The 16,343-nt window shown below is 32.8% G+C and overlaps 1 protein-coding gene across 3 annotated transcripts in view; it reads left to right on the top strand.

Annotated features, from left to right (window-relative positions):
• Nucleotides 1-16,343, top strand: part of LOC121372741 (striatin-3-like) — a 57,398-nt gene that overhangs the window by 28,403 nt on the left and 12,652 nt on the right. For 2 of the 3 annotated variants that reach the window (XM_041499226.1, XM_041499227.1), the window contains 5 exons: nt 3,930-4,093; nt 5,453-5,511; nt 9,100-9,216; nt 9,829-9,998; nt 10,735-10,902. In XM_041499226.1, the coding sequence (XP_041355160.1) occupies nt 3,930-4,093; nt 5,453-5,511; nt 9,100-9,216; nt 9,829-9,998; nt 10,735-10,902 (678 nt within the window). Of the gene's footprint in view, nt 1-1,018; nt 1,154-3,929; nt 4,094-5,452; nt 5,512-9,099; nt 9,217-9,828; nt 9,999-10,734; nt 10,903-16,343 lie in introns of all 3 variants that reach the window. The other variant, XM_041499225.1, reaches the window with a different exon arrangement.

Below are 16,343 nucleotides of genomic sequence, written 5' to 3'. Positions count from 1 at the left end.
CCTGCACTTAAGAGTCCTAGCAGCTTGAATATGTGAATACGGAAAACAGCTGTATGGTGAATGTGCATGGAAATGAGTTTTAAAAATGGGGAAGCTGCCACTTGAAATCATCTATATGAGGTTCCTACAGATTTTATGATGAATAGAAATATTGAAAAGTTTGGTATAATGACAGTGTAAACAAAATTTGCTGCACTGAGAATAAATGAAATAGGATTCATTTTTATTATGTCCTTTTTGACATCACTGCTTTAAATAAATGACTTCTTTCTGATATACTAGTGCTCTAGTTTTATATGTTAAATGGGTTTCAAATTAGTATATGTTAATTGTTATATTTTGAATATTTTTAAGTGGGATACATTAAATAAGAGATCATATTACTGAACAAAAAGGTTGCCTACTTTCATTTAGTGTTACTAACATACCATTTATGATCAGAATTTTAATAGCTCATTTTAATAGCTGTGAATTAATTTGAAGAAAAAAAAACATAACAAGAAGTGAAAAAATCAATGTAACTGCTTATACTAGACTGTACTAAATTGCTTAGTTTATGATAGTATAGCATTAATTGTAACATTGTCCTCAGTGCATATTGTAAAGAAAAAACCCACCTCAACATAAATAATTACAACAGAATTTATTTGTTCAGTATCACATTGTGATTCACTATTGCGACTTTCAGAGATCACTATACCATGCTAAAACATTAAATAGAAACTCTCACCAATTTATATTTTGAACACAGTGTTCCCTGAACTATTTGTACATACATAGGACTGATTTTTTAAGACAAAATTTGAAAAGCATTTATTAATTGTGCAGTCCTTTTTCAAATTACTTGTATAGTAAATGACTCAAAAATCGTAAACCTAACCCCCTCCCCACACACACTTATTACAAGTGTATAACTATAACACAGAAACAAAGCACCTAATGATAAGTGACTCTGATGAAGAGAAGGCGTTGTTAAGACCGTTCGTCTTGTTATGTGCTGTGTGTTGCTCGCTGACAGGACCTAACCGATCGACGCTGCGAGCGATGCTGGCAAACCTCGGTGATGAGGAAGAGCTCTCGGGGCTGCAGGCCGGGGGAGCAACAAGCGGGGACCAGTCATCGGGGAATAGCATGCCTCAGTTAGATGAGATGGGTATGATTTAACACCTGCGCTGACATAGAGGATGGGGGCTATTGTGTTAAACAGACTCAGAAATCATTTGTCTTTGTAAATATATTTGTGTTTTAGGGCTCTTTTTCTCTAAAACATAAATTCAGATGGGCGCTTGTGAATCATTTATCTTGTTTGTTAATGTTGTGTTTTAAAGTTATCTTTTGTAAACAAAAATGTTCAGCTGGATTTGTGTGTCAAACAGACTCTGAAGTAATTCTTCTTTGTCTTATTAAAATTGTGTAGTTTTTAGGTCCGTTTTTTTTGTCAACATAAATTTATACCTTGACTTGTGTTAAACAGGCTCAGAAATAACTCTTCTTTGTCTAAGTAAAATTGTCTAGTGTTTATGTTCTCTCCTATAAGCATAAATTTAAAAATGAACTTGTGTTAAATAGGCTTGGAAATATTTTTTGTCTTCATCTTAATAAATTAGTTGTGTTGTAAAGAATAGAAGCAAAATTAAAAATTTTGTGAAATTTTATTTTAAAAATATAATTATTTATGATGTTTATTTAAAAAAAAGGAAATGTTTTATTTAACGACGCACTTATTTATGATGTAGTCAGAAATAATATTATTAAAAAAATTACTCCCGTTCCCCCCAAAACAAAAACATTTTTAAACAGTGAAGAGTGAAGCATATTATTTTATTTTCCTGACATCTCTGGTTTATTTTGACATGAAAGACTAATAAATAAAAACATTAAAAGATTTTGAAATTTTTTAGTTGCAAATATGGGTCAGAAGGCCAATAATCTAGGAACTAAAAGCTGTGTAGCCATGAAAATTGTGATTTTTAAAAACATTCTATTTTTTTTTTATACCAATCTCCAAAGTATTGTTGAATTGTATATCATTTGCAGGGTTTCGTTTTTAGCATTATCTGCAACAGCCTTTTATGCTGAACACGTTAAACCACTAGTAGTAGTGCATCTTTCTTAGAAGTCTTTAATAAATTGTATGTTAGCATTAACTCAATGGACACATTGCGATACTGTAGTAAGCTGTTAACACACAAGCCCAAAGCCTCCTTGTCACTGCAGGTGGTTAACATCTTTGTTTTGATGTTTTTTGTTATTGCAATGCATGTCTTTGTTTAGATGCATACTTACACTTTGTGTTTAGTTTTGGTTAGTTCTTTTGTTTCACTTGCTTGGTTTGTGCACATTTGAATTTGAATTTTAAACATGAATTATTATTTTTGTGTACAGATGTGGTTGGAAGGTTGGAACAACATTATTGAATAATCATCTTCTAAGATATGTGAAGAAAATACAGGATTTATGAGTTGTTTAATAAAAGTTATCCCAACAAAGAATTGAACCAGTATAAAATAAACTTACTATGCAAGATTCTTCCTCTTAGCTTACTAAAACCTATTTGATTGGGATTCAGCGGTTAGAACAATCACTGGAGGTGCAGTAGATAGTAGGATTAAACCTCCTGTTGTGGACTCATAGGGTTCATTCCTATACCACAACTATATGATTTCTTTGGTAATGGCGTTTTGTCTATGCAGATGTGACAATCTTTGTCTGGTAAATTGCATATAATAGAGACCCCTTACTACTATAGTTAAAGTTTGTTTTGTTTAGCGACATCACTGGAGCATATTGATTTGTTAATCATCGGATATTGGATGTCAAACATTTGGTAATTTTTACATATAGTCATAGAGAGGAAACCCTCTACATTTTCCCCATTAATAGCAAGGAATCTTTATATGCACCATCCCACAGACACATTAGCATACACCACAACCTTTGATATACCAGTCATGATATCTTAAAGCAGTTCACATTTAGCCTCTCTGCATCAAAGGTCAAGATCAATATTACTATAAATAAAAATAAGACGTGACCATACAAGCTTTAAATGAAACTTCAAATCTAGGACTAGGTCACTCGTGTCAAAGGTCATGGTCACTGTTACTGAAAAATAAAAATATGATGTCACCACTCCAGCGACTTTATTTCTCAACTGATTTTCATGAAACTTGACATACAGGAATATGATGATTCAATTGCAAGGGTATTTGCAGCCTTTCAGATGTGTTGTTGAATATAGAAGCTAACTAGCAATATAATAGCTTATGTGGATCATTGTTTTTTGTTTCCATCCCCACCACCACCCCCCACCCCTAAAGTATTGCTGGTTTTGGTATTGAATTGATAGTTGAACCTGAGAAATAATCATTTAGGTTAACCCTAACCCAAGTGTCAATCTGACCCATATTAAAATGTGTAGATTATTTTTCTTAACCCACTTCCATCTAAAGATAAAACGTCTTTTTCTCTTTTTTTAAATGACTTTTACCTAGCTGTTGTAAGGCACTGACCGGTGTAGATACCTTGACAACATGTTATTTTATGACTATTTTACTAAAATGTTAAACTTTGTTTCTGATTCTCTTCAGAGGTCGGAATGTAGCTTGGTCAGTAGAGCACTTGCCTGAGGTGCTTGGAGGATTGAATACCCTTAATGGTCTCATTGGGTTTTATTTTTGTCCCAACCACTGCCACATGACTGGTATATTAAATAAAGTCTGCTATTGGCTGTCCTGTCTTGTTGGAAGGTGCATATTTAAATTTTAAAAATCCCTTGCTGCTAATAGGAAAATGTTGCAGATTTTCTGCAAAGACCATATCAGAATTATAAAATGTGCCTCATCTAAAAGCTAAAGATTAATTAATCATGAGCTGTAGTGGTGTTCGTAACTAATGCAGACCATTGATTTTAAGCTTGTTTTCTGTAGGTGTTCAAGGTGGCGGGTCCATGCCGTTCACACCTGGCAATCGCAAGCCGATCCTGGGCGTGCCTGGTGACGACGACGCACTCGATGAAGCTCTGGGACTGGGCGAGTTAGCTGGTCTAACTGTGACGAACGAGGCCGATCCCATGTCCAACATGAGCTACGATGTGAGTTGATATTAGTTAGAAAGATCCCATGTCCAACATGAGCTACAATGTGAGTTGATATTAGTTAGGAAGATCCCATGTCCAACATGAGCTACAATGTGAGTTGATATTAGTTAGGAAGATCCCATGTCCAACATGAGCTACAGTGTGAGTTGATATTAGTTAGGAAGATCCCATGTCCTACATGAGCTACAGTGTGAGTTGATATTAGTTAAAAAGATCCCATGTCCAACATGAGCTACAATGTGAGTTGATATTAGTTAGGAAGATCCCATGTCCAACATGAGCTACAATGTGAGTTGATATTAGTTAAAAAGATCCCATGTCCAACATGAGCTACAATGTGAGTTGATATTAGTTAGGAAGATCCCATGTCCAACATGAGCTACAATGTGACTTTATATTAGTTAGAAAGATCGTTAGCTGGTCTAACTGTAACGAACGAGGCCAATCCCATGTCCAGCATGAGCTATGAGCTATGAGCTATGTGAGTTTATATTAGAAATATCCTTTGTTAATGTAAGCTACAATGTGAATTTATATTAGTTAGAAAGATCGTTAGCTGGTCTAACTGTAACGAACGAGGCCAATCCCATGTCCAGCATGAGCTATGAGCTATGAGCTATGTGAGTTTATATTAGAAATATCCTTTGTTAATGTAAGCTACAATGTGACTTTATATTAGTTAGAAAGATCGTTAGCTGGTCTAACTGTAACGAACGAGGCCAATCCCATGTCCAGCATGAGCTATGAGCTATGAGCTATGTGAGTTTATATTAGAAATATCCTTTGTTAATGTAAGCTACAATGTGAATTTATATTAGAAAGACCTTTCAACAGCTATGATGTGAGTTTATTTTAATTAGAAAGATCCCATGTTAGGGTTTCTTCCAGAGGGCACAAAGGGTAAAATTATATATCCGAAAATATTGGAAATCAATAGATACATTTTAATAATTTTTAGAACTATTTTAGTAAGAGTCATTTATCAGAATACATTAAATGCAGTGTCCATTTTTTAACGACTTCAAACCCATAACCACCTAGTAGGGACACTGTTTTGTTTTTATTACGTACCCTCAAATTCTTTTCTGGCACTTAGCTTGCATGTCCAACATGAGCTCCGATATTGCTTTGTTGACTTCATTTTGAATCCATTTTACACTGACATGTTTATGTAATAATTTTGTTAAGATAACTATATTATCAAGTTGTGTTTATCACTGTTACAGCACTGGACCTTGGTTATAGTTGCTTAGTTCTGTGGTTATGCCTGTCGTATACAATCTCAATCTACTATGGGTAGTAGTTAAGTTAATATATATTCTGTTTACCGACATAGTTTACCTTTTATTTCAGATATCTGCACCAAAAGAAGTTTTTAGAAAAACATGGAATGCAAAATATACTCTTCGAAGGTAAGAATTTTATTGTAAACTTCATAGAACAAAAATAAAAATATTGATTTTATTATAATTCACTTTTGAAACCACCTTTTATTTTAACAGTTTTAATGTATATAAATTATACTTATGCATAATTAGTTTTTAGGAGTATGCTATGAGAGAGAAAATTTGTGTTGTTGCTTTTTATGTTGGTGTATCATTGATCATTTGTTCTGCTCAATTTTGTAACATTATGTTGATTTACTTCATATTCATATACAGTATTATCCATAAACATGTAACCGTTACCGTAACAGGCTTCCATGCAGCCGACCAGTCCCATATTTTGGGTTGAAAGTGTAAGATATTGAGACAGAATGCCAAAATATCTGTATTAAATCATGTTTACGATTCTGGCGGAATCTTTAAAAAATGCCCAAATTCAATGCCTGCAATTTAAAGGGACATACCCTAGTTTTTAAACACTAAGGCATATTTTTCACTATTAGAGCCGTTTATAATCACTGAAATCAAACATTACTTACATTTTATTGTTTAGATTATCCATTTCCGTACAAACAAAGTGTTTCTGGTCATCCTTGTGTTTCTAATACCACATAATGCATTTTTCATATTTAAAAAAATGCATGTACGTCTGAGAAGTAATGATTATAGAGTCACGGTTTAGTCTATTTTTAAGGGTATTTCAACGTCACAGAAATTTGTTACAGATTTGCAAATTAACCAAACTCAGTGTTCATTGGTATGGGTTGAAACTAGGGTTTAGGTGAAAAAGAAAAATATGCCATAGTGTTTAAAAATTAGGGTGTGTCCCTTTAAAGGAGACCGGACACCTAAAGACATGTAGTGTGTAATGGATTAAGTCAGCGTCAAAGACCGCATTACTCTAACGCCCGGCTCGCTGCGAGGCACCGGTCAGCTGCGCGTCTTAGGTTTGGGGTGAAAACAGAAGTGGGCGGGATTATGCATAGATCTGAACGAAAGCGAGGCAATACGTCATCGGTGAGAGTTACCAAGCAATACCGGTACACGTGTTGATTCTTTGGTTGTGCCTTTTAGTCTTTTTTCTTGTCTCCAGGTTTATCGGAAATTTAATTTACAAGATAATTAGTGTTATTATATACTGTCGACATAATTATATGATGGTTAACTGCGCAGTGTTTAACTGCAGCAGTAACAGCAATGCATCCCAAGAAACGGCCAACATCATGGTTTCGATTTCCAAAAACACGAAAGTTGTTTTCAAACATGGACGCATTATTGTCGTCGAACAGGCTTTACACCAACTAAATACAGCAGGTTATGGTACATTTACAATGTGAAAATTAAAACAAGTATGTACTTAACCTTTAGACTACTGGATTAATTTTTAACAAAAACCACGTTGAGTGGGTACAAGTTTATAATTTTTACTCACATATATTCACTTAAATGTTTTATAAATACATGAAATAAAGTTCATATATGAATCGGTAAGTATTATTTTTGTGTCTTTTTTGTAATTTTTATTATTTTTAGATCGGCTAATGATGATTAAAATTAGGCAAAAAATCGAAAAAGTTGCATTTACATACGGGCATTTGTGGCCAGCTGTCCAGTATTTATGTCCATTATTCCCAATAACAGTGGTTTTCTGACCAGAATTTTTTTTTAAACCCGAACTGCGATTCATATTGCAATATTTGGTAATTTTCGTTGTTGGTAAAACGATCAAATTTATTATCAAATTAGCTGTCACAATCAGCTATCGATCCCTGAAAATGACTGCGACGTGCCGCCATTGTTGTCAAGCGAAAATACTTGCCGAAAACCAAATCAAAACAAAAGCCACCATTTTGAAAAAAAAACTTTTTTTCTTTTATTATATTTCCGTTTCCGGTGAGTGTCATGTGCAAAACGGCAGGAAATATGAATTTGGGAATGCACTGTATACAGTGTACAGTATGTCGACTGACATGGCGTCGGGCGAGATATCTCGCCTGCAGTACTCAGAAGGTTAAGATATACATTAAATAAAGGTATTGCAATTTGTTCACATACGAATATTTAAACTTCACATTTATTTACCTATAATTACCAAATTAATTTTCACCGACAGCCCATAATGACTCCATACTAACGTCTCTTGATCTAGTTGGTTTGTTAACCTCATAACAAAACACCTTCAAAACGTGAATTATTACGTTAGTTAACAATGTTTATCGTCAGTTCAGTATATTGTCATTAAAATTAAAATGCTAACACTTTGGCAGGAACAACATATGTACTCTGGCCAGAAGGAATGATGGTTAATTAGTTTTAAAGCTAATGTCGATTATTAAAGCATAATAAAATTGTACTTTTCAATGCTTTCTGTATGTCATATTAAAAATACTCTACACCAAATAATTGTTTTAATACCTACCCTGGGTTTCTGCCAGAGGGTGCGGAGGGTAAACTTACATGTATGTACTAAAAAATCTCAGAAATTAATGTATATATATAATGTTTAATTTTTTCGATAGATTATAGTAACATAATTGCTGTTTAAAATTTGTAAAAGTGCATGAATACAGTCTCTAGTGAGGGATACAAACTAGAATTTAAAACATATTTTCATCCTAGAGTGTGTGATGGAGAACAAGTCCCTAGGCCTGCCCCTCCCCAGTTCCTACAGGCGTGTTGTATTTTATATTAATAAATGCAAAAACTACATAATAATATGTCGATAAGACATTAGTTGTAAAGTGATTGCCAGTATGTGGCAACAGTATAATATTTTCCAACATTTCTGTTTCTGTACCCGGCTGTGGACAGTTTCGGCAGACTGGCAACACATTGTCTTAATAATTAAAAATACACGGTTTAACCAAACACATTAAAACTTGGATGATAACTAGTTAAGAGAACAGAAAATTGTGCTAATTTTAGTTTTTTGTTAAATTATTATATCTTTCTTTGGTGAGGAGGGGACACTTTGCAAATTTGCGAAATCGGCCTATGGAATATCCACTGACGTGTCATATTTACATCTATTATATATGCTGAACAAGATTTATGATGAAATATTATTACATTTTTTATATTTTTATTCTAATTAGGTCCATTTGCTTCAATTTGCATTTAAAAAATGCTTGTATGCTAGTCTATGACCGTGTGGCTTCCTCGTCTTCGTCGGCAGTTGATTTATCCGAATTTTCGTCTAAGACAACATTTCCAGAATTAGGGACAAAATCTCTGATAAGTGGTTCAAACTGATACGGTTTGATGCCATTAGCACAAGCTGGACACAATTCGTCGTCACTCGAATCGCTAAGTTCGTCCATGCTGCTTGGTAGTTTCTTCAGTTTTCCTCTCATCGATGACGTCACGGGTCTAGCTCATCAATTGTCGACAGTTTCCGGCAAACATCGGAGATCGGCGAAAAAAACACCCAACCAAGACTGGTATGCTCAGCTTGGTCAATAAGGGGAGCGCGGTAGTTGTGTGTTGTGGTTTATGACGGCAAACAAATTCATTACGCTGTATATATGGTTTGGTGTCCGGTCTCCTTTAATGTTTTGAGAGTACAATATTGTATTGTTTTAAGTGATTGTATAAAGAATGTTGTTTTGTTTGTAGTCATTTTGATGGAGTGAGGTCACTGGCATTCCATCCGGTAGAACCCGTTCTTATCACAGCCAGTGAGGACCATACACTGAAGTTGTGGAACTTACAGAAGACAGTGCCAGCCAAGAAGTAAGTTACCCTTATATTATTACCATATTTACGATTTCTGACATATTCAGTTAACATTAACCAAAACACTGCCTAATTTCAAATAATTTGGCAGTGTTATTTCTTTTCCACATTACCTGTTCTCAAACAAATGCACTCCCCCCACTGTGGCTTGTAGTCTGGTCTGAACATCCCAAAATCCAATAGGATGGCTTAAATTCTTCTACTGTATGCTCCTTTGTCAGTTTGTTTTAATCTACATCTTCCTGTTTTGTATATAAAAGAAATAATAATTTTAAAAATGTTGGTAATTATAAATATTTGTTTTTCATTTGAATAAAATATATATGTATATTTAAAAATTACAACAATTGAGCCAGAGATTATGAAAGATTATTGTAATTGCTCTACCAGAGAACATTTTGCTATGCAAGTTTCAGAAATCACTATTCAATTTTCAAATAAACACTAGTTGGCCATCAGTTTTCAGTTGACTAGAAATATGGCTAATCATGATTTTGAAAACAAAATGTTCCCTATCTACAATATTAAAAAAGGTAATTTTTCCAAATTATTTTTATGAATTATGATGTAAAAAAATTATATTTGAATCTGTTTATTCTTTGCTTTCAGAGCTGCGTCACTCGATGTTGAACCTGTGTACACGTTTCGTGGCCACGTTGGACCAGTGTTATGTCTGGCAATCAGTGCAACTGGGGAACAATGTTTTAGTGGAGGCATGGACTCCACTATCAAGTGTTGGAATATTCCAAACTCAAACATTGATCCTTATGACTCGTTTGGTAAATAACTTTTATATTTACAAACCTGATCAGTCTGGTTGAAATATTCGCTCGTCTTACATTCCATTCAATTAAGATCTGATTAAAGTTACTGGGAGGTCATTATTCATGATAATCTTTTGTCTGATCAGTCAAGTAGCTAGCACAAATATGCCAAATACTTGATGTATTCTGAATATCTTGGCCTTTTTTTTATGAATACATAGCCAACTTAAACTGAAGTGTTGTAAATGTATTGCTCATAATAAAGATCAACAGGGAACCAGTTCATTAAAAAAATTTGGCTGTATCCATTGCTATCTGTACAATAAATTAACATTTATATTATATGTACATTTTCCTGTTAACAGGAATATATTTTTTATGGATCAATAAAAATGGATCCTTCATTCTAAAAAACATAAACAGAAATTTGCATAATAAAGAATCTTGAACATTAAACAGTCACCAAGAATTATTCTGGTAAACGGTATTTTGAATATATCCTTACATAGGGATATTGTCATGTCATATATTGTACCACAAGTAACTTTAGTGACTTGAGATAACTTGAAATTTGGTTGTCACATTACATCTGAAAGAAAATCTGTTCTTTTTTTTCCCGTTTTTCTTCTTGGAATTTAACATTTAATTTAAAATTTATATATTCGGATTTTTCAGTTGTCTGATGATTATTCTTATTAGAATCATGAAGGACAGAATCATTTGTAATGTTTCTTCTTATATTTGTTTTCAGATCCAAGTGTTTTAGCCGATACATTAATAGCACACACTGATGCAGTGTGGGGTTTGTCAATACACAGTTCCAAGATGCAATTGTTGTCGTGTTCTGCTGATGGTACAGTTAGGTTATGGAATCCGGGTAGTAAATCACCTCTACTCAACACTTTTACAGTTGATACAGGTTGGTGCTCGTATATACCTGTATGGTGTAGATCAACAAATCAAATCCCATGAAATCCCATAGACAACAATGGTAACATATGGCTAAAGGTGTTACATGCAGCATTTCAATAACTATACACACCACAGATTTAAATACTACCAAGTCGCACTCTAAGTGAATCAGAAAAATAGGGGTTGTGGTGCTATTTCAAGATGTAATGGGAAACACCTTTGACTGCTCTAGTTCTCGTCAATAGATTTATGGGATGTTGCATATAAAAGATCCCTTGCTGCTAATCGAAAAGAGTAGCTCATGAAGTGGCTACAGCGGGTTTCCTCTCAATAACTGTGTAACTAAAATAAAATGTGTTGAGTGCGTCGTTAAATAAAACATTTCCTTTCCTTTCCTATTTTTAATAGGACACCGAACGTTTCAGGCATAATAGTACCTGGTACATTGATATTAGTTAAAATCAAATTATAGAAATTTACTGGCCACTTAAAACAACGTTTCAGGCATAATAGTACCTGGTACATTGATATTAGTTAAAATCAAATTATAGAAATTTCCTGGCCACTTAAAACAACGTTTCAGGCATAATAGTACCTGGTACATTGATATTAGTTAAAATCAAATTATAGAAATTTCCTGGCCACTTAAAACAACGTTTCAGGCATAATAGTACCTGGTACATTGATATTAGTTAAAATCAAATTATAGAAATTTCCTGGCCACTTAAAACAACGTTTCAGGCATAATAGTACCTGGTACATTGATATTAGTTAAATCAAATTATAGAAATTTACTGGCCACTTAAAACAACGTTTCAGGCATAATAGTACCTGGTACATTGATATTAGTTCAAATCAAATTATAGAAATTTACTGGCCACTTAAAACAACGTTTCAGGCATAATAGTACCTGGTACATTGATATTAGTTCAAATCAAATTATAGAAATTTACTGGCCACTTAAAACAACGTTTCAGGCATAATAGTACCTGGTACATTGATATTAGTTCAAATCAAATTATAGAAATTTACTGGCCACTTAAAACAACGTTTCAGGCATAATAGTACCTGGTACATTGATATTAGTTCAAATCAAATTATAGAAATTTACTGGCCACTTAAAACAACGTTTCAGGCATAATAGTACCTGGTACATTGATATTAGTTCAAATCAAATTATAGAAATTTACTGGCCACTTAAAACAACGTTTCAGGCATAATAGTACCTGGTACATTGATATTAGTTCAAATCAAATTATAGAAATTTACTGGCCACTTAAAACAACATTTCAGGCATAATAGTACCTGGTACATTGATATTAGTTCAAATCAAATTATAGAAATTTACTGGCCACTTAAAACAACGTTTCAGGCATAATAGTACCTGGTACATTGATATTAGTTCAAATCAAATTATAGAAATTTCCTGGCCACTTAAAACAACGTTTCAGGCATAATAGTACCTGGTACATTGATATTAGTTCAAATCAAATTATAGAAATTTACTGGCCACTTAAAACAACGTTTCAGGCATAATAGTACCTGGTACATTGATATTAGTTCAAATCAAATTATAGAAATTTACTGGCCACTTAAAACAACATTTCAGGCATAATAGTACCTGGTACATTGATATTAGTTCAAATCAAATTATAGAAATTTCCTGGCCACTTAAAACAACGTTTCAGGCATAATAGTACCTGGTACATTGATATTAGTTAAAATCAAATTATAGAAATTTCCTGGCCACTTAAAACAACATTTCAGGCATAATAGTACCTGGTACATTGATATTAGTTAAAATCAAATTATAGAAATTTCCTGGCCACTTAAAACAACGTTTCAGGCATAATAGTACCTGGTACATTGATATTAGTTAAAATCAAATTATAGAAATTTCCTGGCCACTTAAAACAACGTTTCAGGCATAATAGTACCTGGTACATTGATATTAGTTAAAATCAAATTATAGAAATTTCCTGGCCACTTAAAACAACGTTTCAGGCATAATAGTACCTGGTACATTGATATTAGTTAAAATCAAATTATAGAAATTTACTGGCCACTTAAAACAACGTTTCAGGCATAATAGTACCTGGTACATTGATATTAGTTAAAATCAAATTATAGAAATTTCCTGGCCACTTAAAACAACGTTTCAGGCATAATAGTACCTGGTACATTGATATTAGTTAAAATCAAATTATAGAAATTTCCTGGCCACTTAAAACAACGTTTCAGGCATAATAGTACCTGGTACATTGATATTAGTTAAAATCAAATTATAGAAATTTCCTGGCCACTTAAAACAACATTTCAGGCATAATAGTACCTGGTACATTGATATTAGTTAAAATCAAATTATAGAAATTTCCTGGCCACTTAAAACAACGTTTCAGGCATAATAGTACCTGGTACATTGATATTAGTTAAAATCAAATTATAGAAATTTACTGGCCACTTAAAACAACATTTCAGGCATAATAGTACCTGGTACATTGATATTAGTTAAAATCAAATTATAGAAATTTCCTGGCCACTTAAAACAACGTTTCAGGCATAATAGTACCTGGTACATTGATATTAGTTAAAATCAAATTATAGAAATTTCCTGGCCACTTAAAACAACGTTTCAGGCATAATAGTACCTGGTACATTGATATTAGTTAAAATCAAATTATAGAAATTTCCTGGCCACTTAAAACAACGTTTCAGGCATAATAGTACCTGGTACATTGATATTAGTTAAAATCAAATTATAGAAATTTCCTGGCCACTTAAAACAACGTTTCAGGCATAATAGTACCTGGTACATTGATATTAGTTAAAATCAAATTATAGAAATTTCCTGGCCACTTAAAACAACGTTTCAGGCATAATAGTACCTGGTACATTGATATTAGTTAAAATCAAATTATAGAAATTTCCTGGCCACTTAAAACAACGTTTCAGGCATAATAGTACCTGGTACATTGATATTAGTTAAAATCAAATTATAGAAATTTCCTGGCCACTTAAAACAACGTTTCAGGCATAATAGTACCTGGTACATTGATATTAGTTACAATCAAATTATAGAAATTTACTGGCCACTTAAAACAACGTTTCAGGCATAATAGTACCTGGTACATTGATATTAGTTCAAATCAAATTATAGAAATTTACTGGCCACTTAAAACAACGTTTCAGGCATAATAGTACCTGGTACATTGATATTAGTTCAAATCAAATTATAGAAATTTACTGGCCACTTAAAACAACGTTTCAGGCATAATAGTACCTGGTACATTGATATTAGTTCAAATCAAATTATAGAAATTTCCTGGCCACTTAAAACAACGTTTCAGGCATAATAGTACCTGGTACATTGATATTAGTTCAAATCAAATTATAGAAATTTCCTGGCCACTTAAAACAACATTTCAGGCATAATAGTACCTGGTACATTGATATTAGTTCAAATCAAATTATAGAAATTTCCTGGCCACTTAAAACAACATTTCAGGCATAATAGTACCTGGTACATTGATATTAGTTAAAATCAAATTATAGAAATTTCCTGGCCACTTAAAACAACATTTCAGGCATAATAGTACCTGGTACATTGATATTAGTTAAAATCAAATTATAGAAATTTCCTGGCCACTTAAAACAACGTTTCAGGCATAATAGTACCTGGTACATTGATATTAGTTAAAATCAAATTATAGAAATTTACTGGCCACTTAAAACAACGTTTCAGGCATAATAGTACCTGGTACATTGATATTAGTTAAAATCAAATTATAGAAATTTACTGGCCACTTAAAACAACATTTCAGGCATAATAGTACCTGGTACATTGATATTAGTTAAAATCAAATTATAGAAATTTACTGGCCACTTAAAACAACATTTCAGGCATAATAGTACCTGGTACATTGATATTAGTTCAAATCAAATTATAGAAATTTACTGGCCACTTAAAACAACGTTTCAGGCATAATAGTACCTGGTACATTGATATTAGTTAAAATCAAATTATAGAAATTTACTGGCCACTTAAAACAACGTTTCAGGCATAATAGTACCTGGTACATTGATATTAGTTAAAATCAAATTATAGAAATTTCCTGGCCACTTAAAACAACATTTCAGGCATAATAGTACCTGGTACATTGATATTAGTTAAAATCAAATTATAGAAATTTCCTGGCCACTTAAAACAACATTTCAGGCATAATAGTACCTGGTACATTGATATTAGTTAAAATCAAATTATAGAAATTTCCTGGCCACTTAAAACAACGTTTCAGGCATAATAGTACCTGGTACATTGATATTAGTTAAAATCAAATTATAGAAATTTCCTGGCCACTTAAAACAACGTTTCAGGCATAATAGTACCTGGTACATTGATATTAGTTAAAATCAAATTATAGAAATTTCCTGGCCACTTAAAACAACGTTTCAGGCATAATAGTACCTGGTACATTGATATTAGTTAAAATCAAATTATAGAAATTTCCTGGCCACTTAAAACAACGTTTCAGGCATAATAGTACCTGGTACATTGATATTAGTTAAAATCAAATTATAGAAATTTCCTGGCCACTTAAAACAACGTTTCAGGCATAATAGTACCTGGTACATTGATATTAGTTAAAATCAAATTATAGAAATTTCCTGGCCACTTAAAACAACGTTTCAGGCATAATAGTACCTGGTACATTGATATTAGTTAAAATCAAATTATAGAAATTTCCTGGCCACTTAAAACAACGTTTCAGGCATAATAGTACCTGGTACATTGATATTAGTTAAAATCAAATTATAGAAATTTCCTGGCCACTTAAAACAACGTTTCAGGCATAATAGTACCTGGTACATTGATATTAGTTAAAATCAAATTATAGAAATTTCCTGGCCACTTAAAACAACGTTTCAGGCATAATAGTACCTGGTACATTGATATTAGTTAAAATCAAATTATAGAAATTTCCTGGCCACTTAAAACAACGTTTCAGGCATAATAGTACCTGGTACATTGATATTAGTTAAAATCAAATTATAGAAATTTCCTGGCCACTTAAAACAACGTTTCAGGCATAATAGTACCTGGTACATTGATATTAGTTAAAATCAAATTATAGAAATTTCCTGGCCACTTAAAACAACGTTTCAGGCATAATAGTACCTGGTACATTGATATTAGTTAAAATCAAATTATAGAAATTTCCTGGCCACTTAAAACAACGTTTCAGGCATAATAGTACCTGGTACATTGATATTAGTTAAAATCAAATTATAGAAATTTCCTGGCCACTTAAAACAACGTTTCAGGCATAATAGTACCTGGTACATTGATATTAGTTAAAATCAAATTATAGAAATTTCCTGGCCACTTAAAACAACGTTTCAGGCATAATAGTACCTGGTACATTGATATTAGTTAAAATCAAATTATAG

The sequence above is a fragment of the Gigantopelta aegis genome, chromosome 4 (genome assembly GCF_016097555.1).
Source record: "Gigantopelta aegis isolate Gae_Host chromosome 4, Gae_host_genome, whole genome shotgun sequence".
NCBI lineage: Eukaryota > Metazoa > Mollusca > Gastropoda > Neomphalida > Peltospiridae > Gigantopelta > Gigantopelta aegis.
The sequence above is the reverse complement of the archived record's forward strand: the minus strand, read 5'-3'. Positions and strand labels throughout refer to the sequence as shown.